The 26732-nt window shown below is 40.5% G+C and overlaps 1 protein-coding gene across 4 annotated transcripts in view; it reads right to left on the reverse strand.

Annotated features, from left to right (window-relative positions):
• The window catches only part of FSTL5 (follistatin like 5), a 323965-nt gene that overhangs the window by 92077 nt on the left and 205156 nt on the right, over nt 1-26732 (reverse strand). For all 4 annotated transcript variants that reach the window (XM_081926023.1, XM_081926021.1, XM_081926022.1 and 1 more), the window contains one exon: nt 6154-6320. In XM_081926023.1, the coding sequence (XP_081782149.1) occupies nt 6154-6320 (167 nt within the window). The remainder of the gene's footprint in view (nt 1-6153; nt 6321-26732) is intronic.

A 26732-nucleotide genomic window follows, 5' to 3' on the forward strand; every position in this document is an offset into this window, starting at 1 on the left:
ACAAGAAAAAGCTACAGTGGTAATAGAAATAAATAATGAACAGTTTTTCCAAAGAATAATTTGGGGAAAGTGTAGCTCTGGGAATACAAACTGTCTCCTAAAAAGAAGAAACAATCCTTGATGGGTTCTCTAGCTTCCTTTTTCTTGAAATGCCACACATTTCTACAGAAGCAAGAACAGTCAATCTCTATTGACTTTACAGGGCTTAAAAATAGAACAAAGGGAACAGGCATCAAAGTAAGGCATAATTGTGTAGAGGACTATCAACAACAAATGTGCAGAATCAGGAGGCAGCTCCTGCTTTGTTTAAGAAAAGGACAAAATTAGCTTTATAATTGCCTACAGTATCAGAAACTATTTTTAAACAAAACAGAGTTGGGGGGAGGCGACATAAGAAAGATAAAAGAAAGGTTGGCATTTCAGAGGAATAAACCACTGGCTTAGAAATAGATTCAGAAACTTCTGTGTTAGCTAGGGAAAGTCTTGCTAGTCCAGATGAATCATATTAGTTCAAATATTGGTATGAGATAGGATGTTGTTGATCTTCAGGATCTTCCTTCTGGCTTCAGATAAAAAATATTAGTGTGAGCCAATAGGTTGAAGGAATGAATGGAAAAGGTGGCCTCACTCTCACTCTCTGTCTCTCTCTCCCCACCCCCAAACTCTTAGGCTACAATTCTACGGAGACTTCTTTGGTGGTAAACCACACGGGATTTAGTGAGGTTTTCTTCTAAGTAAGCATGCATTGGATTCCACTGTACAATTGCAAGCCTTTGTACATTTTAACTGGAAGTAAGTTCCATTGAGGGACTTGCTGTATACGCAAGCAGACATGCACAGGACTGGGCTGCAAACCACATTATAGCATCACTAAAAATAGGAATCCCGGCTGTTATATGACTCAGTAAACAAGTAGTGATTCAGAAAACAAAGGGATCATGCCGAAAGTTGTGAGCAAAATTGCCCTCAGCCCCATTCAGTTCTATGAAATACTGTAAACAGACTGCAATAAAATAGGACTTTACCTAGCCCCAAGTTTTAAGACTGTAAATAATCATACAAAAACAACACCAGTATGAAACAATTTCGAATAATATTATAAACATGTGATAAACTAACTCCCACTTATGGCCTGGTTGTTTGCCCAAGCAGAAAAGTTATTAAATTGCCTTTGGAAGTACACAGGATTTGGGAAAATAAAGAGGGTTCACATGCACAGCTAGGATGCAACCACAGGAAACTCTGATTCCATGGCTAGTACAAGTTAGATTAGGGATGAGAAAATCATGGCCCTTCAGATGTAGCTGGATTACAGTTTCTATCGATCCCAGCCGCCATAGACAATGGTCAGGGATTATGGAAGTTGGAGTCTGACAACATCTGGAAGGCTACAGGCCCCCTATCTTTGTGTCAGAAGGCTCCCTTGACTAATCTTCAAGATCATGACAGCACACAGAATATTAAGTCATTTTTAGTATAGATAGTCCAAAACTACAGAAGACTTTTGACAAGTGAATATGACACTTCTTCACCTCCTACCTCACTTCTGAAGTGGCAAAACCCATAATCTATTTAAGCAAATGACAACACTTCATTTACTTCTAACAAGGTCATTGATGCTCCTCACTAGTCCTATTGCTACATGTTAAAACATTAAAAATGAAACCAGCCTTCTCTAATGTGTTGCACTCTTGCAGCTGATGCAATCACATGCATTTAATTCCATTGTATCCAATAGCCAGTCTATTTTCCGCTATCTTGGCATGATTACTGAAAGTATTCTACCTGACTTTCTATACTTGAAAATACAGACAAATACTTCCCCCCACCTTCTGTATACTGTGATTTAAAATCAGCTCTCACTGCTAAACAAATACACCATAGCTCATAATATAGCTAGAGGTGAGAACAAAGAACACCACCTCTGGAGACAGAAGAAATTGTACCAGTGCTGAGGCTTTTTGAGTGCTGAAATTGCCTTAGTAAGTGCAACAAATGAATTGGTATTTAAAGTGCTGCATAAACCACAGTGCACCACATTCTCTCTGAATGCATTTATTTGAAGTTCCGTATCTTTAAGTGCTACATTCATGTTCCACAGTGCAATTTAGAAGCACAATTCTCCTCAGTGGACCTATCCAATTACTCGGCTGCTCTCTCGGGCCTTAATTTCTATTTAGGGAGAAAAAAATAAAGTAATGACTTCATCACAGCTATGAGTGCAAGATTCCGAAGCTGGAAGTTTTAATAGGTGTCAAAAATTTAGCAGAGTATTTAATTTACTACAGATCAGAAGTAAAGGCTATAACCACATGTAAAAGAGGCAGCTCAGCTGCACACCTTGACAGTGTCACACCTATATTGTACATACAACATCACTGAAGTCCGCTTCAATTCATCCTGATTAACTAAAACCCCTTTGTCATCTGTTCACAAACACTAAAGCAGATTAAAATACCCTCAGCTCATAAGAATGCATTGAAATCCACCTTTCTAGTCTGTAATTATTGCACCTGTGCCTAGACAATTATATGCATGTTTACTCAGAAGTAAATCCCAGTGCGTTCAATTAGTGTGTTTCAGATTGCAACCTGAACTATATTAAAATCTAACTGGCCAACCTCAAGGCTGCACTCCTATGCATATTTACCAGGGAGTAAGGGAGTTATGCTAACTCTCATCTAGGAGCCAGCATGGCATTCACTGCTACTAGTACCAGCCATGGTTAAAGGTGAATGGGATGGTTTTGTCATTTCTTTTGCTGCACCAGCTCCAGGATTGCACAGCAAAGACTAGGATGTAGCCAATCACCACCCTTTACTAGCTGAAGATCCATTAGGTCCTTGGTCACCCCAACTTCACACCCTCCCCAACCCGGAATGCCTTGTGGTGGGGATGTCACCAGCATTAGCTTCTAACCATCTATGATTTTGGTGGGCACAGCTGGGACCTCTGGTGGCAGCAAGGCATCACCAATGGAGTCTGGTGGAGGGACAGCTCTTTCACAGCAAAACTCATTCCACATGGCAGGGTTTGGATTGCTTTCTAAGTCACTTTTAAATTACTGAGATTTACTCATGAGTAAACATGCACAGGGTTTGACTTGAAGTATGAATCGCTATACTGAAATTTCTGCCTATGCGTAACTGGTAAAATCCAGATCTATTAAAGTCAGTGAAGGCTTTGCCACTCATTAGAGTAGGAAATGGATGGTGAATACCTGAGAAGGTAGGGATGGATGAACATATTGATTTTGGTTTCTCATATTCCATTCTTAAATTTAGTTTTCCACATTTCCACTTCAGTTTGTATTATTTTGGGGGTTTTTTGTGTTGTTTTTTTAAATGAAAATCCTCATGAAAATTCACCAACATTTTAGAATGAATTTATCCTAATGTGCACATGAAGGACAGAATGTGAATGAGAAGTCCCTCTCTCACTCCCTAAGAAGCAGAATCAGCTTGGAGGGTGTGAGGTGCAAGAGGTATGGATGCGCAAGATGGGATTTTCCAACGACTACACCAGCCTACTCCTCAAATCTTGCTGCTCTGTGATTTTACCACCTGGCGGCATCTACATAATGCCACTGAATCATGTTCAAAAACAAAGTCACAGGGAGGGAGGTAAATCCTACCTCCAAAACAAAGCTTTAAACATGCCCAGAACAAACACAGCTGGGCCTATCACTGTGAAATTTGGCAAGTTTCCTTCTTAGGGACATCTCTATCACTTCTCTATTTTCAAACCAAATGCCCACAAAACACATGGGGAGATTAAACGATTTTGTTTTTTCAACTCACCTCAACAGTATAAAGGCTGTATTTGTGGGAAAGCTACCATAGCTAATCCATCTGAAATTTGGTAGGATTCAGATAGATACTGTTTCCTACTTTATGGGGCAGCAGGGTGCAAAAACCCCATGCAAGTGCCAACTCACCATAAAGAAAATATATATGCAATATGGGAAGAATATGTTGCAAGGGGAAAAAATCAGTGCATTATAGTTTTAAAGCAAACAAAAGTAAATGTATCATTTTCTCTTTTTTTAATGGTCTCTTTATGCCTTGCCACAAACTTTTGAGTTGTTCAGTGCATGTGCTATTAAAAGCAGAAATTATTTTTCCCCTTTATGGCCAAAGATCAGTTAAGCAGCTTCTTCCTTGACAAGACTGAACTATGCAGTTAAGGCTGGCCATCAACACAGAACAAGAATGATGCTAATGAACAAATGTAATAAACATTCCACTGAATGGGAGGTTATGAAAGATACACACATACTTAAAGACCCTGGTATTATATGAACAAATGACGAAAATACAGCCACATTCCCCAGTGTATTTTCATCAACCTAGAAATTGCATATTCAGCCAGATTTTTTAGGCTTTTTGAGCTGGGGGTAGGTGGGGTGAAAATTGCTGGGATCCTGGAGGATCTGTAAAATTTCTCATATATTTCATGAGGTTTTGTCATGATAGTTGTAACACAACAGACTCCCTTGCAAAAGAGAGACTGGCCACAACTCCGGCACTTCATTGTAACACACACACACACACACACACACACACACACACTTTTTTCCAGCCCCCCCAAATGTTTCTAAATGCCCCCCTTTCACATGAGATAATAGGCCTCATGAAGGCTTTGGAGCATTTTCAGCCTTGCCTAAAAAGGCTGTAACACATTTTCAGCCTAACTTCCATGGTATGTATACAACCACAGCCTATTTCTAATCTCTCTCCAAGCTCTCATAACAATTCATGAGACCCCATGGAGTGAAGTTTAGGCAGGCCAAACAGACTGCAGTATGAGATCTGAATCTCACATTGTTTACTTCAGCTCCTTTGATGTCTCAGCTCCATGACTAAAATGCAGCCGATAGGGAAAGGTTTTGTGCATCCCTTGGGATCCTGCTATGTTTCCATAAAAAAAATAAGATTGTTTTTGCTCGTACTATTACATAGATAAGCTTGAAAATGTAAGAATAGCTGGTGGTACTACAAAAAAGTTTAGAAAGTTAATAATGTGGCAGCTGCTATTCAGTCTTCCTGGAAGAAAATATTTTATGAAATATGCCGGATTATGCACCAACCTTTTAAACTATGGATCCAATGAGGACCCTTTAATCAACAGGTTTTTAACAAAGAGCTCCAATTCTTGTTCCCAGCAGCCACGTCGTCCAAATTGCAAGTCTATTGGTTCCTCCAAATCTGGACCATTGCGTTAATTGACAAGTTACCACACTTGGAGATGGAAGGTGAACACAGGCAGTGACGGGAAAGGATGAGGAGCAGGAGTCTCCAGCAAATGGTAGCGAGCCCCCTACTGATCAGGCACCTTGATCACAATTAACAAGGTGCTCTTTATTACAGTAGTACCTTGGTTTTCAATTGTCTTGGAAGTTGAGCGTTTAGACTTTCTGACGCCAAAAACCCAGAAGGAATTACTTTGGTTTCTGAACACTTTTCGGAAGCTGAACGTGCCACATGGCTTCCGTATTGAGTTTTCCAGACGTAAATGCTTCCGGAAATGCATGCTTTGGTTTACGAACGTTTCGGAAGTCAAACGGTCTTCTGGAACGTATTACGTTAAAAAACCAAGGTACCACTGTATATTGTCAGATCTTGTTATTTTTTTTTACCATTTCACCTTCTTGCCTAGTTGAGTAATGATTTAGTGTTAGCAACACTCAGGATAATAAAGGTATGCCCTTTTCACCTGACAGAAATTACACGCAAACAATGGAACCTCATACAAAGTACCAGCAAGAATACAGCCAAGCCAGTTCTTGAATTGAATAAGGTGTTGTTGGATTCTATGGGGTGAATCCATTTGTTTCTTTAGCCTCAATCCTTTACCTCATTCCTCCCTCTCTTTTTTTTTAAAAAAATAGGAGAATTGTATAATATCTATTGCCAATGGGCAAGAATTTATATTTTGCATTTTTGTTCAGCATCTGAAAACGGAAGCCGTCATTTAATTTCAAGAGACATTTCCAGCATGACCCTTTGACCTGAACAGGAGGTCACTCATGTGTCAGAAGAGGAACAACACTGAGGAGCGGTTGTCAGTTTGACAAATGCTACTGCTCTAGTTTGTATGGCAAAGGTTTTATAATGACTCTATTAAGTAGCTCGAGAGTCCTTTATCACTCACATTGATGTCTTCCAAATCTAAGTTGTTCAGAGCGACATTGTTCCGCTTCCAGATGATAGGAGGTCTCAAGGTCCCCTGAATGGCGCAACTTAGAACTGCACTTTGTCCTACTGTTGCTGCAGTGATGCTTATTTTCTGATCTTCTGGCAGACTCAGTTGAATTACTTCTGTAAAAGATACGTTGCATTTAAAGTTAATTAGCATACAGGGTTTCTGCACCCTGATAGCTTTAAGATTTTAATTTGAATTAAAGGCAAAATAATTTCCAAATGAAGTCAGGAAATAGAACTGTTTCAAATAAAAGGTCAGCATGACATTTCAATTAGATTGACTGACAAGTATTGCTTGGTAAGAAGAGAGCCTTCTAACATGAAATAATTTCAAAAGCAAAGAACATGGCATACCGGCTCCAAAAGTACATTAAATATATTGTCAAATATCTGAGCACCTTGACAATATTTTTGTAGTGCCCTTCTGGATAAACATACTCATGGCATGTATGTGCACCTGCACACACACTTTAGGGGAGCTGTTTTTTAAATAACCCTTTATAGTTAAATTAGACATAATGATGGCAACCATGTAGGTTTGCTCCAAGAATCTGCCCCATTCACAACAAATAAAGCAGGGTCAGGAAGTCAATTATTAAATCAAAAGAAGTCTATCATTGGGGATTATATACCACCTTACTTCCTGGTGGTCCATCACTTTAGGCACATTTCTTCTGAGCTGGATTACATTTTTTTATTATTATTGAATTTATTTACTGCCCTATGCCCGGAGGACTGCAAGGAAGTAAGATGCCAGAGGGTTTAGCTCCACTGACCTGCATACATCTTTTGATATTAATAGTAGACTCGACCCGTTCATTGCTTTATATTAAATAGGCTAGGCTGATGAACAATAATCATTGGTGCCATCATCATACCCCTAAATAACACTAACAAATAAAATTAAAATCTGGTTTGCAAAAATGGGGCATCTTCATCAGAAAGTGAGCACACTTAACTAAAATAAGCCTTACACATAGTCAACATGACCCTACCATATGTTTTTCCGTTTCGGTCTCTAGACATTAAAATATGAGTTTAGTGTTCAGTGGGACATGTTGTACAATCTTCTGACGGAACACTCCTATCTGGGATGAACCTGGGACAGCTCAGTCAGTAGAACATGAGACTCTTAATCTCAGGGTCATGGATTTGAGCCCCATGCTGGGCAAAAGATTCCTGCATTGCTGGGGATTGAAATAGATGAGCCTCATAGTCTACAAGTCTATATTTCTATGATTCTGTCTCAAAACCCATGTCTGACATGGCACTGTGGAATGTTTGACTGTACAACGTGTTCCTGCAAACATCTGAATTGGCTCAAAGTTTGGACATCGTTCATGGACTAATCTACTGCCAATGACTTTTCATCTCACCGTGAAAACCAGAAACTGATGACAAGCTCATGCTACAACTGATATGTCTAAGCTATGTGGCAATATGTAAAGGGTTTGTAAACTGGAACCAAATACAATGATAGATGATGGACTATTCACAATAAAAATGGCAAACATTGTCAAGAAGAGTTATTGATGGTTTTTACTTATTGGCTTTACTGCCTTTTTTTTTTTTTTGAGAAATTTATTTTACACTGAAAAATAACCCGGAGTAACATCTAGCAACAAAATATTGCCATACCCTCATCACACCCCTGTAACTCCTCAGTTAAGCATCTTTCTGGGGATGAGCCATGGGGGCTGTTTAGACATGGGCTGCCTACCAGCCAACAATGGAAAGAGCTCTTCATGGTTGGCTGTATCAACTGCACTGTGCAAGCAAGGAAGAGGACAAATAGGAAGCTGGCACAACTCATGATGTTACATACTGTAATGGTTCTAGGGGGTTGCTCGTGCGTAGGTTGCCTGGTTGAACCCTTTCTCTCTGGACAGCCTCTCACCCGTGGCTGTTTCAGTCGCTAGCAGAATCCGTCAGTGGGCGTTTCTTGAACCTCTTCCAGCAAAGAAGTTCTTTGGCGCCAAGTCTCCACCTACTCTCCCTGCGCGGACGTCTTCTGCGCAGGGAGGGTGTGGGCAGTGGAGGACCTGTGCTCTCCCCACTGGTCTCTGGTGAAGAGTCCTGGAGCCTCCTCTCCGATTCCCCCATCTGCCCCCCTTCACCACTGGTGTTACACTGATTTCCTTCCCCAGCAGATGGGCTGCCTCTCTCCCTACTGGGACCCTCTCCGGCATCGCTTTGGAGCCTTCCCTCCGCCTCTGGCTCCGATGGCAGTTCCTTGACACATACGTATAGAATTCCTATTGATTTTAATAGGTGATGTAACCATATGCTCAACACTTTGGCTCCATTCAAACGTAACAGCTGCAGACCCATGCTTCCTCCCCTCCCATTTTCCTTGCACAATAATTTCTTCCGTTTTCCATTGTGTGCTTTAACCATGTTTCAGCATTACTTTGACATTATTGCCAATATGGTTAAAGCTAACCAAGAGCCCTTCATAATTCTTGTTTGGTAATCCACTTCAAACCATGGTTACAAAGGAATCTTAGCTGGCTTTAACCATATTCATGCCCGTGTCACTATAACACTAAACTATGGTTTCAGAAAAGCATGGAAAGAAAGAGGGATTCATGCATGAGAAGGGCAAGAGAAGATGTGTGAGGGTGTACAACTTTGCAAAGCATGGTTTGTAAATTGGCCCAACATAGAATCACAGAATCACATGGTCTCTATCTCCACTAACATCAATGGGACTGAAATTAAAAGTGCTTAACATCGGGTAGACTGAGCAAATAATGAAGATAGTGATCCATGTTAGAGTAGCCCTAGTAGGCTTAAGAGGAATGTTCTGCAATAAATGTTTTGTGACAAGTGGCCTAAAGGAGCCACAAAGAGCTTTGAGTTACTTCATTATTGCTCAAACAACAAATTAGTCTCAAGTAAGGCAGGCATTAATCTTTCAATTGGGGGTAGAACATCCATCTAGGAACATGGAAAGATCCTTAACTGGCTCCTTTTAGCCAAATTAAGAGAGCACTTTGTAATTAGCACAATTAAAGAGATAGCACATTTGTCTAATGTGTTTCCAAAAGGAAGCATCAAACAAACAGTCCACTAGTTCTGGGTAGGGAAAAAGCTTTGTTGCATCATGAAAGGCACCTTTTTCTGGCAAGAAAAAATGGCAAGATTTTAGTTTCATGACAGCAAGAAATTCACAGATATCCTGCTTGTGCTGTATTCTTCAAAAACAAAAAAGTGGTTCAAAACCTTTAATTACATACCACAAAAAGTAAATGATGTGTGTTCCACATCAGCAACTAACTCCAGTGCTGAATCTATGGAGGGGAAGACACACATTCATCTCTGTATCTTTAGACATATCATAACCAACAAAAAATAGTTACTAAGAAGGTGTCCTTTGGCAATCCTGCGCATTTAGCACTGACTAATTCTCTTGTCAGGAGCAGGGAATAACAAATGACTATGGTGGCTCTGAGTGGAACTATTTAAAATTACTGTAGACTAGATCTGTATTTGACAAGGACATTGAGCCAGACATCAGAATGGAACCATTGTTCATGTGAGCTCAAGATGTAGCAGCAACAAGTATGCAATGTACAAGGCTGGTTTATGACAAGTTTGAGGGCACAATCCATCAGACAGTTGTGTGGCTGGGATTTCAATGAGATTCAACTTTCAATGAGATATAGATTTGAAGCCTATTTTACATTTGCCAAAAACTTTCCCAAGCTGAACAGACCAGTCTTTATTGGGTGCATTAAGAAGCCATAAACCATTGCACTGGAAAAAAGGTGAAAGAAAGTTACATGGCTCAACTATTCCAATTACTGTCATCAGTTCCATATCTGCTTGCCACACCACCTATTGGCAATTTTTCCTAAGCCGAAATTTAGTTAAGTCATGAGTGGCTGTGATCTAAAAAAATGAATCAGACTATTGTCCAAAGTTTCAACAGCACAAAACTGATAGTGAATGGAAAAGTAGCATTGGTACCATTCCAGTTCTTAAATACTTTATCACTTAACCACAAGTAGCTAAGAGAAAAAGCAGAATAAACTTTTTTCTTTTGGTGGCGGCAGGGAAGGGGGAAGAGACAAGGGAAAGAAAAAGTGAATATATGAACATCTGTATATATTACATTTCAATTGATAAAATATTAAAACAGGAACATATTCCACAGGATGTATAATGGCAAATATGCTTTTTAATTAACAACTATACATTTTGAGTCTTCCCATTCAGTTACTTATTTATTCACTTGCAGCCACAAAACACCCCTTTGAGCCTGAGCTAACGAACATTATCCAGACTGGAGCTTGCTAGATAGAATTAAGACCACATTAAACCTGTATTCATTTTGTTTGCCTATTTAGAATGTAATTTAAAAGCAATAACCTCCTCAAACGACATAGAACCATCCTTTGCATATAATCTACAACAAGTTTCAAACTCTTAATGAGAAAACCATAAAACTCTGAAATAAAACAACCACAACAAAGTGCTGTGATGGGATAATTTTTACCTTTTGCTCCTTTGTAGTTTTAGTGTAATTTTATATATTTGTGATAAAGGTACAGTGTTATTGCATATGATCTTTATTTCCTTTTATTGCTCCTTCAGTAGTGTATAATGTCAGTTTCACTTTCAGCTCATTTTGTTCAGATTCACATAACAAGAAACATAACACATTTTTTAAACGCATGTAGAAGAGAACAGATGAAACTTAATATTCTCCAATCAGTTGAATCAAAATATAAATCAAAGTATTTAGGGAATAAAGCTTTAATAAACCTGTTTTGGGCAGCAATCATATATCCACTTACCTGGGAGTAAGCCCCATTGAACACAATGGACTAAGCAGAAGGGCGAGTAGACAAGTGCATTGTTAAAAATGCATTGTTAAAAATGCATTTTATACATAATGCTATAGAGTTAAGTTTCTTTTAAAAAACACAACAACCACGTGTCACAATATGGAACGAGGCCTAAAGAACATAAATAGGAAGGGAAATGTTTTCTGTCTGCATGATGAAACTTTATCTTGTTTGTTTTTGGAGGTGCAAGTCACATCCATGTGAACTACAGGGAAACCAACCTTGATTTACACCTCTATGTTCTAAGCAGGGGTTGGGAACATGTGACTCTCTAGATGATGTTGGATTCCAACTGCCATCAGTCATAGTCAGCATAGGGATGATGGGAGATGTAGTTCAGCAACACCTGGAGGACCACAGGTTCTCCATCCATCACATATTCTAGATGAAGAGGTTTTATTTGTATTTATTATGCAATATTTTTTGTTCAATAGTGGATCCAATGGTCAAGAAGCACCTGCTGTAGTGGGAAGTGAGGGGCAGGTGGGGTTTGCCAACCTAGCCCATTTAGGAGAAGGAAAACTCTGATCCTAAACTGCTGCCTTGAGAGATATTTTCAGGAGAAGAAAAGGCTAAGGAGTAAACCCTACACAAATCCGGAGTGGAGTCCCTAAGATGGCTGGATGGTGCTTTGTATGTCCCCTTCTGGCAACACCTGCAGCCAAGCTGGTGCCAAAGGTATTGCTCTGCTTTCCTTTGGACCACATCAGTGAGGCCGATGTGTATGGGGTGTGTGCGTGTCTTTCATCTGGGCAGCCCAGGACACACTGTCCAGGCTTGAGCCCCAGGGAGGTTATTTCAGTGCTGCTAACACAGTGATTCGTGCCTGGATGTGAACTCCACTGTCTGTCGAGACAGAAGGATGCCAACAAGTGCCCTTTTGTTTTCAATGCTCATTCCAATTATGCAGGGGTGACCCTCTGTATACAAAGGTACTGTGGAAAATAACCACCCAGCAGCACACATTGACCACATAGCTAGCTCTGCAATGATCAGAAAATTCCAAGATGGCACAAGATGACCCTACTCTGTTGTAACCTTCTATCCCATTCTTGTGCTATCTCATAGCATTATACCGGTACTGTATTTTAGCTGGCAACTGGCTTTTGCAGACACAGTAGCATGAATGCATGATGCTTTACCAATATATACCTGTGCAGGGTGTTATAATATGCTGACATGATACCCTAACAGGGGAAACAAAGGTTGCCCCATGGTTCCTGTGTTCAGACTACACATCCTACCTGCTACACATCCCAGCACCATCTGAATGACAACCATGTACCATAGAACTGTTGTACTGCCTACATGTTAATTCCAGCATTTCAGAAAGATATTCCAACACAAATATTTAGGGCTGGTACACATCCAGAATACATTCCTTGAAATATTACAGTCTCTCCGATCCTTACTAATGTCTTTTTTTGCGATTAAATTTAAAAAAACAGTTCATAAATAAATGAGAATATCTTTTTTAAAAATTTCAGACATGAGCACTCAGTTCTCAAATTATGCAGCATAAGTATTCAAAGTTGCAACAAAAAGTTTTCCTCCATAATTATTTTGTTTAAAAATATTCCATGCTTGGATTGTGAAAGGAGATTTAAAATAGTATAGATATTATAATTTGAAATGATTGCTTTCTCAACTGCTTCATTTTAAGAAGAAAAAACCCCACTGGGGAGAAAGAGTTTGTGTTGTTGTTGAGTGTTTGTACTAGTGAGTCTTTTAGGGCAAAGCAGAGATGCAGGCTAAGGTGTAAGAGTTCTATGAGTTATTTATATCAAGTGGTCTGTGTGTGCGTAACTCCAGCTTCTCATTTTCAGTGCTTCAAGGAAGGAACAGCAGCTATAATCCACTGGAGATTCAAACATCTTTCTGATGGCAAAAAATATAGTTGCTGTTGGATTCTCTTTGCTTTTGTGGGGAGCCCTTAACCTATTTACCCTTACCATTGTATAATATGCGTGAATCTCAAAAGCAAAACAACACACACACACCTTGATAGTTTTAACTACTAAAAAGTCATGTGCAATGAAAAGCTAAGGCCCTGTAGTACCATTATTTTGTCCAGATATAACAAAGATGGCTTTGAGAGCAAGAAAATAGGCCTGGATCACCCCTCAAAAGCAACCTTTTCTTCCTTACAAAAATATTAAGCCACAGGCTCAGCTCTGAATTGTCCCTTATCTGTATACATTTAATTTACAGTCTTTATCTTTCCATATGGTCCCACAAGCTTGCACTGATGAGTTATCCTTGGCTAAACTGACTGACAACCTCAGGCATTGTTCTTAAAGTCTATATCCTCCTTCTTCTAATCCCAAACCACTCCCACATATCCTTTATCTGGTTTTCTCTAAATATGGTGTTGGTCCCATACATACTATTTTTGGTCCTCCCTCCCTCCCTCCCTCCCTCCCTTCCTTCCTTCCTTCCTTCCTTCCTTCCTTCCTTCCTTCCTTCCTTCCTTTTGGGGTTTTCATTTCAAACTGCACTCTCCATCTACTCCCCTCTTCCCCATGCTTAAAATCCTCTTTCTGTAGTTTGCACCCTCTCATTATTTTTCTTTTAAAACTATGTTTCAGTCTTGTTTTACTGTTGGTCCTGGAAGATACCCAGAGTAGTTTCACAAAATGGACATGTAAGAGTAATATGCTGGCAAAGCAGGAAGACATGAGTTTAGTTTCATTCTTTTCTCTTTTTTAAAAGTCTTCATTGACAGAGGGAATGATCCAGAATTTATTAATTATTCAAATCAATCCATAAATTAATCATGAGGAATATACGCTGTTTCCTTTTTCCATTCTACCTTATAGCAACTCCCAAAACCTAAAGTAATAATGGACATATTCAAATAACATATTAAGGCTTCAGTCCTCTGAATGCTTACATGGAATAATGTCTGATTGCACTCTTGAAGTAAGCATCTATAGGATCAGAATTTATATGCTATTTAGTAGTGTGTATTTTCAATTATTTAGTGGCACAAAAATAAATCACTAACCATTTATATACAAAACTTCTGTTCATCCTAACAATTTTGTGAAGTAAGAACCACAATATTTATTAAAGATGCAAAGATATTTGCACAAGCAGTTTAATAGGGATTACACTTGAATTTAATTCCCTCATGGTTGTTCTGTGGTGCTTCTGATCAACCTATTGCTGGGATGAGCAGAATGGAGGTGGAATGGAGAATTTTAGGGAAGTTTTTAATGTTTAATGTTATTCTGTTTTTAATCTGTTGGGAGCCACCCAAAGTGGCTGGGGAAACCCAGCCGAATGGGCGGGGTATAAATAAGAAGAAGGAGGAGAAGGAGGAGGAGGAGGCGGAGGCAGAGGCGGAGGAGATGCAACTGAAGTGGGAAAATGAGTCATAAGGATGTACAGGTTTGCTTCACACGTTATTTTCACTGCAAAGGCATACACTGATGCAGAGTGAAAAAGCACACCAGGATATACTGTCATGTGTGAAAATCATGCAAGTGCTTCTTTTGTCAGTTGTTTACAGGGAGCTTTCTACATATGGACGAAGATTTGAGGTTATTTACAAACCATAAAGCATATTTTTGTTGTTTGTAAATTTCCCTCATGCAAAATAGCCAACTTGACTTTGAGAGGTTTTGTTGTTTTCTAGGCATCAGGCCAAAACAGGTATATATATATATATATATATATATATATATATATATATATATATATGTGTGTGTGTGTTAAACTCTGTTTTTGTCAGAAAGGTAGACACCTCTGGGCCAGCCATCTGGAGGAAAGAAGCAGCGACACTGATTGCAGTTAGATACTGTAGCTCCTCTTTCCAGTGGGAGTGATAAAAAAAGGGCTAATACAGAAAGGGAAACTGTGATAACGTAATGTAACACATTTCCAGTTTCAACCTACAGTGAAGTGATTTCTTACCCCCTTCCCCAACTCTCATGTGACAGAGATAGGCATTTTTATCAGTGTTATTTAGCAGACAAGAAATAAGCAAGCTGCCTGCAGCTACACAGAGTGTCAGAAATAGTACTGAAAGTCAAAAGTTGGGAAGTCCTTCCCGGAATAAATAGAAATCAAGCTCTGGAAGGCATCCTTCAAAGCTCACCTGTTCTAACCCCCTCACCTTACTGTATGACACTTTGTACATCCCTGCCAGACACTCGACTTGTTTTCCCAACTGAAAAACCCTATGAAGTTGTTCAAACATTATTTTCTCAACCCAATAAAAGCGGAGAGTGATTCTCAGAGTGCCACTGCTCTGTCACCTTGCTGAGCTTAGAAATATTTTTTTCTAACTACTAGATAATAACAACAATAATTTATTATTTATACCCTGCCCCTCTGGCTGGGTTTCCCCAGCCACTCTGGGCAGCTTCCAACAAAAAATTAAAATACAATAGTGTGTCTAACATTAAAGGCTTCCCTAAACAGGGCTGCCTTCAGATGTCTTCTAAAAGTCTGGTAATTGTTTTGTTCTTTGACATCTGGTGGGAGGGCGTTCCACAGGGCGGGTGCCACTACCGAGAAGGCCCTCTGCCTGGTTCCCTGTAACTTGGCTTCTCGCAGCGAGGGAACCGCCAGAAGGCCCTCGGCGCTGGACCTCAGTGTCTCAGTGGAGACGCTCCTTCAGGTATACAGGACTGAGGCTGTTTAGGGCTTTAAAGGTCAGCACCAACACTTTGTACTGTGCCCGGAAATGTACTGGTAGCCAATGTAGGTCTTTCAAGATGGTGTATCTGTACACAACCCAGACTGAAGATAGGAACAGTAAGTTTGTGGAGAGACTGGATACAGGCAAATCTAATGGCTGGGCAACTTAGACCAGGGTGGGGTACCCAAGGCACTCTAGATGTTGAAGGACTAAACTCTTGTCACCTCTGACTATTGGCCATGCCAGCTGGCAGTGATAGCAGCTGGAGTCCAAAGACACTTGGCAGTCTTCAGGTTCTCATTCCTGGGTTTGAACATGGTAAAAGGGAATTGGCAATGACATCTGGAAAGGTCAGAACTGACTAAAGGTGTTGATAAATTCCACCCTCTCCTTCTCAGAAATGATGCTCAGTTGCACAGGCTTTTTAACAATGTTTCAGAGCAGGTAGAGATATTCAAGAATTCCAATGAAAACAGAAACAGGCCTGGAAACTGCCAACGTTCACTTATTCGTTCCATGCCCAGAACAAATATTATTGGTATTCACTGTTGTCTATGCTTTCAGTCTACAAATGGCACATAACTGATTATCTGTGTATCTGAAGAAGTGTGCATGCACACGAAAGCTCATACCAAGAACTAACTTAGTTGGTCTTTAAGGTGCTACTGGAAGGAATTTTTTTTTGTTATAACTGATTATATTCTCCCTCATCTACACTGTGTTTTCATTGCATTAAAATTAATGGGACGGAATGACATAATCACAACATAACTTATGTAATTTGCATAATTAATTACATAAGTTGATTAATTTTGTGGCAGTGGGCAGTAAGATGGAAGAACAACTCCAGAAGAACAGAAACAGTGCTGCATGTGATTATTACAGGATGGAATGAAAATGATGCCCTCTTACATCTCAGAAAACAGTGAATATTCTTAAGAGGTTTGGAGTAAGAGTCCAGGGGGAGTAATCAGTCAAAATCCTAATATCAGGTTAACCTAAAATGAGTTCACAGAAGTTTCCAGTACCCTCTAGCATGGAGGTTTCCAGCCTCCTGCTCCATGGAGTTGGGGTTTTTTTTTTTGGGGGGGGTGGAATTGCAGTAGGAAGGAGATGGAAAAAAATCCCTCTTAACAACACCCATAAGTTAACTTGTTTTAGATTCCAAGGCAAAATGCCTTCTTACCTTTGTTGTATTAGGAGAGACCACAGTTTTATAGAAGAGGAGCCTCCTTACAACGAAAGGATCTACAAATAAAGCAACTTTTAATTTGTTCATTCTAGAGTATGAGCTATGCTAAATCCCTATATACAATGATCTATTTTATTACTAAACAAACAATGGTTGGCTAAATCACAATCTTAACAGGATTTGTTGTTAAGCTTCATATTTGAATTAAATCAAGAATCATACATAAACAATAGTAAAACTCCAGTTGTATGGTGCTATTTAATCAGCAACAGGGGCTTAGGTTATTGCTGCTCTACGACTCTGGGTTCTGTTTTTTGTTTTTGTTTTGCCATGTTAAAAGATAGGAAGAACTGCATAGGCAATACATTTCAGGCACTGAGGGGGCATGGGCAACTTTCCATCAATCAATATTGAACTCCTGACTTATTACAAAACTACAAAGATGGGCTCTTAAGAGACACTTGTCCAGACAGCAGTCTCCAGACAAAAGGTTGATGGTACAGCAATAGTTCTTTCAGCAAAATGTCAATAGGGAGAAGATGGAAGTCTCAGGGTCCTGTCAAGAGATGCAGCCGATGCAGCTAGAGACAAATAGACGTGCAGAAAACATATACCAAGATTCTCATTCGTGACAAGCTTACGTGGCTAGTTACTCAATCCCAAAACTCATGACAGCAATGCCCTTCCCCTAATATAAACATTTTAATTGAAATAATAAAACCAAGCCTCAATTTACATTTGGAATATAAAGTTTATTGTTGTAGTAAACTTCACAAATTTTAGGTGCCAAATTACAATCCATTCAGATTTCCTTCTAATACCTTTCAAGGTTGTATAGCATAGCATAGTCTAGATGGGGAATGCCATACTCTACGATAACCACCCACCACTTAGTGCCCTCCAGATGTTGCTGGACTACAAATCCCATCATCTCTGACCATTGGCTATGCTGGCTGAGGCTGATGGGAGTTGGAGTCCAAACTATCTGGAGTGCAGCAGACTGCGAGAAGGCTGACCTAGGATGTGAGGATATACTGTTGATTGTGTAAATGCCCAACTACCTTTGCCAATACCATGAAACAAGAACATATTTAAAACAGGACTAAAACTATGTTGTCTGTCATTGCATGGCAACAACTTAGTCACTATCTTAAGATTGCAATATGAAAGCTTTACATATTTTCTGTAGGGTAAAGGTAAAGGTACCCCTGCCCGTATGGGCCAGTCGAGACTGACTCTGGGGTTGCGTGCTCATCTCGGTTAAGAGGCCGGGAGCCAGCGCTGTCCAAAGACACTTCCGGGTCACGTGGCCAGCGTGACGAAGCTGCTCTGGCGAGCCAGCACCAGTGCAGCGCACAGAAACGCCGTTTACCTTCCTGCTATAAAGCGGTACCTATTTATCTACTTGCACTTAGGGGTGCTTTCGAACTGCTAGGTAGGCAGGAACTGGGACCAAACGACAGGAGCTCACCCCGCCGCGGGGATTCAAACCGCCGACCATACGATCAGCAAGTCCTAGGCACTGAGGTTTTACCCACAGCGCCACCCGCGTCCCTACATATTTTCTGTATTTTAAATGAAAGAGTTTCTAAGAATGTAAGAGCCGTAAATAATAAAGGTTTAGAACAATTTTAACACACACACACACACTTCCCTAATGACAAATGTCCCACAGTCCCCAAAAGCTGCTCTTTTAACACAAATCTAGCCCATTATCTCAGTTCTATAAGCATATCTTATAGATATCTGGTCCTTCCCCAAACCTAGAAGGATGCACACACTCCAGCAATTAGCAGCTTGTTAGTTAGAGCACAAACTCTCCTCCCCACCCCCGCAACTTCTAAATATTTTCTGAGATTCACACCCTCCCCCCTGGTTTCTACCTGTCACAAACATAATAATCAGCATAAGATTCATAACTAATTTCCATAAATTTTGCTGTGGAATTAAGTGTTAAGAATGTGACTGAACAAATTGCCTCCAACATTTTTTTGTTGGAGTAAAAAAAGAAAAGAGAAAAGAGAAGCAAGCAATGGAGAAACTATTTCGTTTGAATGCATTAAAACTAAAGAATTATTATTGAGATAGACTATAGGGAATTCAAATTGCTGCCACTGCTAGAGGCCAATGCAATTATCTGAATCACAAAGAGCCAGCAAATAATTATTTCAAATGGGGAAAGTTGGTAACATTGTTGTTTTATAAGGGATTCAGAATTCAAGTGCAAATCCAATGATGTATTGCAGGCAATAACTGCATTTTCAAAACAAAACAGAAAAGATCAACCATACATGAAGACAAAAAACAAACCCAATAAAAACTTTGAACATTTTGGATGCCTTCCAGAAAATATTAAATGTTCATTATTCTAAGCTAATATGCTTAGAGAGTCTTTTTTGGAATGTTCTTTCTTTATTTGCATATTTTTCTCAGCCAGCTGTCTTCCTCCCTCAACCAAGAAGCTGGAATAGAGATCCTTACCATCACAAATATCCCACTTCAATCATAACAGCCACAGTACTCAGGCCTCTATCCCAAGTGTGTGTGTATGTAAATATCCTCTTAAAAGGGGCGGCGGGGGGGGGGGAGAAATTTGCATAAATGACAGGTTTGTGTACATTTTACTTCCCCAAGCCAAATTCCAGTGTATCGCAGTTTAGTAGAATGTCCTTTTTTAGAAGGCACCTTGAACATCTCTTCAAAGACAAAACAGGAAAGGGATAGGACCTCAAACACAGACACAGGCAACGGACAGGTGAAGTATATACTGTAGGAACACATACCCACAGTCATGACATCTATGTCACTTCTGACTAAGCTCTGGGTACACATGTTCAAGTATAGCAGAAAAGGTATTATTCTAGAAGTCATCATCATCATAGACTTTTATTGTGCTAGCCAAAGGCCATGGGATCATTCAGAAAAATAACAAAAGGAAAAACAGCAATAACCATAAAAATCCTCAGGCACCACACATACAATATAAACCACGGTCACAACTACTAAGATTGCTTGTTGCGTAAAACAGAATAGCAGAAGATTCTCTAGTAAAATGTGCCAAATTAAATATCCGAATCCCCTTTGCAGTTGACCGCTATTTTATCTAGTGTGTCCCCCCCCCCGATCTTCTTAGCTGCCAACGCATAGAGTGCTAGTTTATAAGTTACAAAGTCATCAGTATCGCTCAGCAGCCATTTCACCCTTTCCACCCTGTTCAAGTGAGTTCCATTTGGAAACGGGTTTTATGACTCAATCTCCTGGGTCTACATATAACAGGCACTGCAATAAGTAGTGGCACAGGTCCTCCACACAGGGTTGCCCACGTAGACAAAGTCTCTCTTCATAATGTACTTTGCTGTAGTGTCCATCCAACACCGCCGAGGGCATCGACTGGAATCGTAATTCCGTGAAAGGGATTCTAAGCACGGCAAGAGGGAGCTTTGACAGGTAACTGGCCCGGGTATGCTCCGTTTTAATAAGTGGGAACCATGGCAAACTCTTGTTAGAAGCCATCATGGTTAGATCCCTTTCTGCATCCGACCTAAAGAGACAATCTCTTAAGTGCCTCTTGTCCATCTTCATAGTCACCTGAAAATCTTGTAATTGATATTGAAACAAGAGGCATTGGATACCATTCTTCCAACATTTGGTCTGTTTCTGTTCTGTGTGTGACATAGCAGGGAATCTCTCCTCTGAAAGAAATTGAAGTCTTTTCACATAATTTAAGCACAGGTGATCAATTCTAGCCTGTATTGTTGTCACGTCAGCTTCAACACGGAGAAGAGCAGCTGGAGTCCCGTTGGGGAGCGAGAGCACTTTCCTGAGGAATTTGTTCTGCACTATTTCTAAGGCTTTGTTGGCATTTGGGTCCTTGCCCCATATCGCTGCTCCATAATGCATCTGGGAGACCACTTTACTGGCAAAGATTTTCAACGCAGGTGAGGAGAAGTCGTATTTAGCCTTCCAACGATTTAAACATCTCAACTTGCAAAATGTTTGGCACTTTTATCTCACAGCAAGCACAAACCGTTCCAACTTCAGGGCATTTGCCAAAGGAAAACACAAACTTCTGAAGTCAGTACAGAGAAAGCATCCCATTAATAGGACTTTCCGCATTTACCATGTATAGTGCTATAGCTTCTGCTTCCCCTCACCCCCCGACTGTATGACATGATGCCACATGGCATCATCACTATTCACTATTCCTTGAATAATGTACTCAAAAGCTACTTTTGCTTCTACCACAAAAAACCCCAACTTTTGTGAAGGATCCAGAATAGATCACCAATATTTTCATTTGTGTGGCAAGTGTACAAGTATTGTCCTGGTTTCTGCATGGAACAGGTGGGGTTGGTGGGTGTAGTTTGGGAGACATTTGTTTTGTACCACTTCCTTCTGACTGGTGCAAGCTGTCAGTTTGTGAGCACAGTTCAGAGGAGAGATGGCAGATAGGGATGATGATACAGTCGTACCTTGGAATTCGAACTGAATCCATTCCGAAAGTCCGTTCGACTTCCAAAACATTTGGAAACCAAAGTGCAGCTTCTGATTGGCTGCATGAAGCTCCTGCAGCCAATCGGAAGCCGTGGAAGCCCCTTCGGACGGTTGGTTTCCAAAGAACGTTTGCAAACCGGAACAATAACTTCCAGGTTTGTGGCATTTGGGAGCCAAAACGTTTGACTTGCAAGGCGTTTGGGGTACAAAGTACGACTGTACAGTGGTACCTCAGGTTACATACGCTTCAAGTTACATATGCTTCAGGTTACAGACTCCGCTAACCCAGAAATAGTGCTTCAGGTTAAGAACTTTGCTTCAGGATGAGAACAGAAATCGTGCTCTGGCGGCGCAGCAGCAGGAGGAGGCCCCATTAGCTAAAGTGGTGCTTCAGGTTAAGAACAGTTTCAGGCTAAGAACGGACCTCCGGAATGAATCAAGTACTTAACCCAAGGTACCATTTTACTGAGTCAAAGTACGGCCCATGACAACAATCCTAAACTGAATACAAAAATCTATCACAATAACCAGGGCCACCATACATCAGACGCATAGGTCCTCTTCTAATTTTCTATACTCCCACAAAATTAGAATTCCAGAATACAGGGAATTGATTTTTTTTTAAAAGGGCTATCCCCATGCACATACTCAGAACGTTTGCACTTTCTGGCTGGAGGAACAAAAGAGTATGTTGGGCTACAGCCATGGATTTTTTCTCAATTCAAGTACAACCTGCCATTAGTGTGGAAAGGAAAGCCCATAGTCACTTGCTAACTGCAGTGACATGTGTGATAAGGTGCAGACAATCCACTACAAAAACAGCAAGTGTACCACAACGTATGGTAAATATGGAAAGTCCCAAATCAGCATAATAAACACAGAGAGTTTTCTATAGACAGATAGTCATGAAATGGAGTGCAAGAGATTTCAATGTCTGTGTGCCTAGGCTCAATCCTTTATTATCTGGGAGGGCAGAGTAAAGATCAACCTTCTAGGTCCCATGCCACTCTGTAATTCAGTATAGAGGAATGAAGCACTTCTGAAGTTCTCTTTATCTGATTGCAAATACAAGATCAAGCAATTCAACTCCATCTCTCACATCTCCCCAAACACTTCTGATTATTATATGAAGATAGCTATCTTAAATGAACACCTTCTCCTTCTAAGTGGAATTCTCTGTGCTCCTGCTAGGAACGTCAGTTTTGTCTAAGTGGAGAATGCTTCCATTTGAATTGCAGCACTGCCAGACATTCAATAGTTGTCCTTCGCCTGGGCGCACCTCCATATGAAGGCTCCAAAGATACGGAGCATGTGGAGTGGATGGCGAGAGAAAAGGGAAGTTCTGTTCCTCAAGTGGAAGTCCTTGTGTAAACAGGACAACTTCACTGGATACAAACCCACAGTTTTTATCCCTTGGTTAGCTTTACACAAGGAACACAGTATTGCTTTACCGGTAATTTGGGTTTACATGTAGTTTGGATAGAAAGCCATGCTGATTCTGGAGTGAAAACTTGACAAGGAAGGAGAAATTAAGTGTATAAGTATTTGGACACATAGATTCCCCCCCCAAAAAAAGTATAATCCTATGGCTGCAGGGGGGGGGGTAATGTTTACATTTAAAAAATAAATAAATCATGCTCTTTTTTAAGAAAAAAAACACACCTTGTGGTTTATTCCAACCTAAAGCTTTGTGCTTACCAATATTCTTCTTAAAGGTATTCATTTATGCATTCATTCATAAAATGTTTTAACTGCATTTCAACCATCAAAGTGGTTTACAGAAAACCACAAAAAAACTATACATGGAAATGTTACATGAGGATATCAATATTGCCCAGCTTAGAACATTTTAGGCCGTATTTCTGGAATAAAAACTATATTTGGATATCGATTTCCATGTAACATTCCCACATGCAGGTGCTTGAAAGAAGAGGAAAAACCCAATGGGAGACTGCAAAATGTTGACACCTAACAGCACTTAGCTTGACTTTATGGGGTCAAAGTAGTACTTCTGTCATGTGTTGAAGCATCATAAATCCACCCCTCTTAAGATTCCTGAGCTCGCTTCCCATTTTCAGGTATTCAACTAAGTCAATAAGGCATGAAGGCAAGGTTGATTACCATATGCAGACTACCAGGTGACACATGCAGAAATCAGGCAAGTAACTTGAGCTATGAAAAAATGAAGATAGGCCATCCACCCGTCAACAGATACATTAAAAACTCAGGAGGGGGGGGGGAACTCTGTGTACTGACTTTTGACTTAATTCAATTAATTATATGAAACAAAATGAAACAAAAGCAAAGAACCAACCAAATTAGCATATGTGATGGAGAACATAATTAGGCTGGCATAATTCTGTGACATTTAGAAATTTAATGCATAATATGCTTGCATTATTTTAGTGTAACAAACACAAAGAGAGTTCAGGAAACGGGGTGCTTGGTTGCATAGTGGGAATCCCGGTGTCAGCATTAATTAAAAAAATACATATTCAATTTTAAACATTTTTTGTCTAATAACAAGAAAGTGTTGTTCCGTCTTAATAATGCTATTTTACCACCATATCTGTGACTATATAAAGTTCAGGCGGATCAGAAGTGGCAAGTTGAATTTTAATCATGAGATAGCTCTGCTTAAATTATAAACAACTGGGAGCAATGGTATGAGGAAATAGAAATGAACTGCAAAGAGAAGAAAAGTTAGCTGTAATTCCTGCATTGTATGGGCTTGGCCTCTATGACTCTTTGGGACCCTTCCATCTCTACAATTCTAAGATTCTGTGAAGGAAACTAGAAGCAGGAGACTAAAATAAGATGGCAAAAGGTGTGTGTGTGTGGGGGGGGGAGAAATACTGTTTCTAGAAGAAGTTGTATAATACATCAAAAGTGGTGCTGTATCCTATAACTTTTCTGTGCCTGAAGATATTTTTTTACTGGACAATAGGAAATGGTTCAAGGGCTGTTTAAGTGGGATGCTGAAGAGAAGGACACAGACCGGCTACAATTAGGTTAAGGTGCAACCTCTACAGCAGAAACTTGTAGGTGTTTCAGCCACAAGCAATACCTTTTGAATGGTCCATCAAAGCAGCGATTTGCCAGGAGAGGGAGGGGGAGGCTCTTGTGAAAGGCCAGAAGCACTCTTCCCTGGGAAATGTTTTGAAACTACTCATAATTTGACGCAATCTGCTGCACTCCAGAAAGCAAAAGGATTTCTCTTCAGAAGTGCCTACAAAGGACGCCCCTCTTCAAAAAAGGCATTCATGGCTAGGATGCTTTAGAGATATCAAGCTCTGAAGAGGAAATCCATCTGGGAATTTTAAAAAATCCCACAGAAGTTAGAACAAATGTGGCTCAGAATTTATGTACATGAACGTAACCTGAGTTTATGTCCTTATTAGCTTTGATAGTTTTAAAGGGGGATTAGACAAATTCAAGCAACTCAACTGTATCCAATTTTGTCCCTCCACTCACAGAATGCCATTTGATGCAGTAGAGGCTTTTTTGTGAATGGAAGGTAGGGGAATCAATTTTAACAGATTCTCCCTTTCCTTTTCAGCCTCCTGTGCTCCTCCGAATATGCTGTGGAGGGTTGAAGTAGCATGGGAGAGGTTTGCATGAGGGAAATTCGTTCACTCTTGATTCTGCTCATAGGAGGAAGGCATAAGAATCACACTCCCATTCCCAAGAGTGGTCAAACCTTTCTAAGAGTTCCAAGCAAACTCTGAAAAAAGGCTTGAGAGTCTTTTGATCATTCAGCTTAGTGCTTGCAAATGACCTCCCACTATTTTCTCCTGTCTCAAGGTCCTCCAGAAACTTATTTATTTATTATTTATCCATTAATTTTTTAATGTTCTTCATCCAAAGATTATGGGGCAGTTCATGGCATAAAATTACAAAATGAAAGCGCAAAATACATAATAATAAACAAACAAACAAACATACCAATACCCCATACACAAACACAATTAAAAAGCCGTATAATATGTAATCAGCCAAAGGCCTAGTTAGAGACAAGTGCTTTCGCCTAGTGCCTAAAGACATGCAACGAAGGTGCCAGGCAAACGTCGATGGTGAGATCATTCTACAAATCGGAAGCCACCTCAGAAAAGGCCCATTCTTGTGTTGCCTCCCTCAGACCTCTCATGGAAGGGGCACATGAAGAAGGGCCTCAGGTGGTGACTGCAGGTTCCAGATGAGTTCATATGGGGAGAGGTGGTCCTTAAGGTATCCTGTGATAAGGGGATAGTGATAGTAGAGACTTCAGACACTCAGGGCCCATGGGGAATTTATTCTTGATTGAATACTTGTGACATTCCTTTTAGAGATGGGTGATTTGTCGCCCTCCAGGTGTTTCTGGACTCCAGTTCCCCTCACCCCTGATCACTGGCCATGTTAGCTGGGGCTGATGTGAGTTGGAGTCCGACAACATGTGGTGGGCCACAGGTCCCTCATCCCTCATTTATTATTTTTCATGAAAACTAACTCATTTATCCTATCCCGAATGTTGAAGGACATTACTGGTAGATGATAGCATAAATCACGTTGGAAGATGACCAGGTGAGCAATTCCTTGATGGAGGACTGTATGTTCAGTGTGCCACTGAATACTAGTTGCTGGGGAACAACACTTAGGGGACAGCTTCTCTTTATGTCGAGCTTGTGCTTTTTCTGAGGACATCTATTTGGCTGTGAAGGAAAGAAGATGCCAGACTGGACATTTCTTAGCTCTAATACAGTACATAGTGGCTTGGGCAGCTTCTAAGCTAAACAGAATTTGTCACATCTAACATAAGGTAAAGGTAAAGGTACCCCTGCCCGTACGGGCCAGTCTTGACAGACTCTGGGGTTGTGCGCCCATCTCACGCAAGAGGCCAGGGGCCAGCGCTGTCCGGAGACACTTCCGGGTCACGTGGCCAGCGTGACATTGCTGCTCTGGCGAGCCAGACCTGCACACGGAAACGCCGTTTACCTTCCCGCTAGTAAGCGGTCCCTATTTATCTACTTGCACCCGGGGGTGCTTTCGAACTGCTAGGTTGGCAGGCGCTGGGACCGAGCAGCGGGAGCGCACCCTGCCGCAGGGATTCGAACCGCCGACCTTTCGATCGGCAAGTCCTAGGCGCTGAGGCTTTAACCCACAGCGCCATTAGATAAGGCATATCTAATGCCTCATATCTACCATGAATGTTGCCATGCCCAAAGATGCTTAAAGATTTTGGTAGAACAAAATGATTATTGCAATCCAGTTCACATTTTTCATATGCATTTTTAATTGCAAAAACTTGTATGTGCACTTCACCTTGTTGAATAATTTTAAAATGTAGAAGCTTTTGAACTTTTCAC

Source organism: Podarcis melisellensis (genome assembly GCF_964234715.1).
Source record: "Podarcis melisellensis genome assembly, chromosome: 9".
NCBI classification, from domain to species: Eukaryota; Metazoa; Chordata; class Lepidosauria; order Squamata; family Lacertidae; genus Podarcis; species Podarcis melisellensis.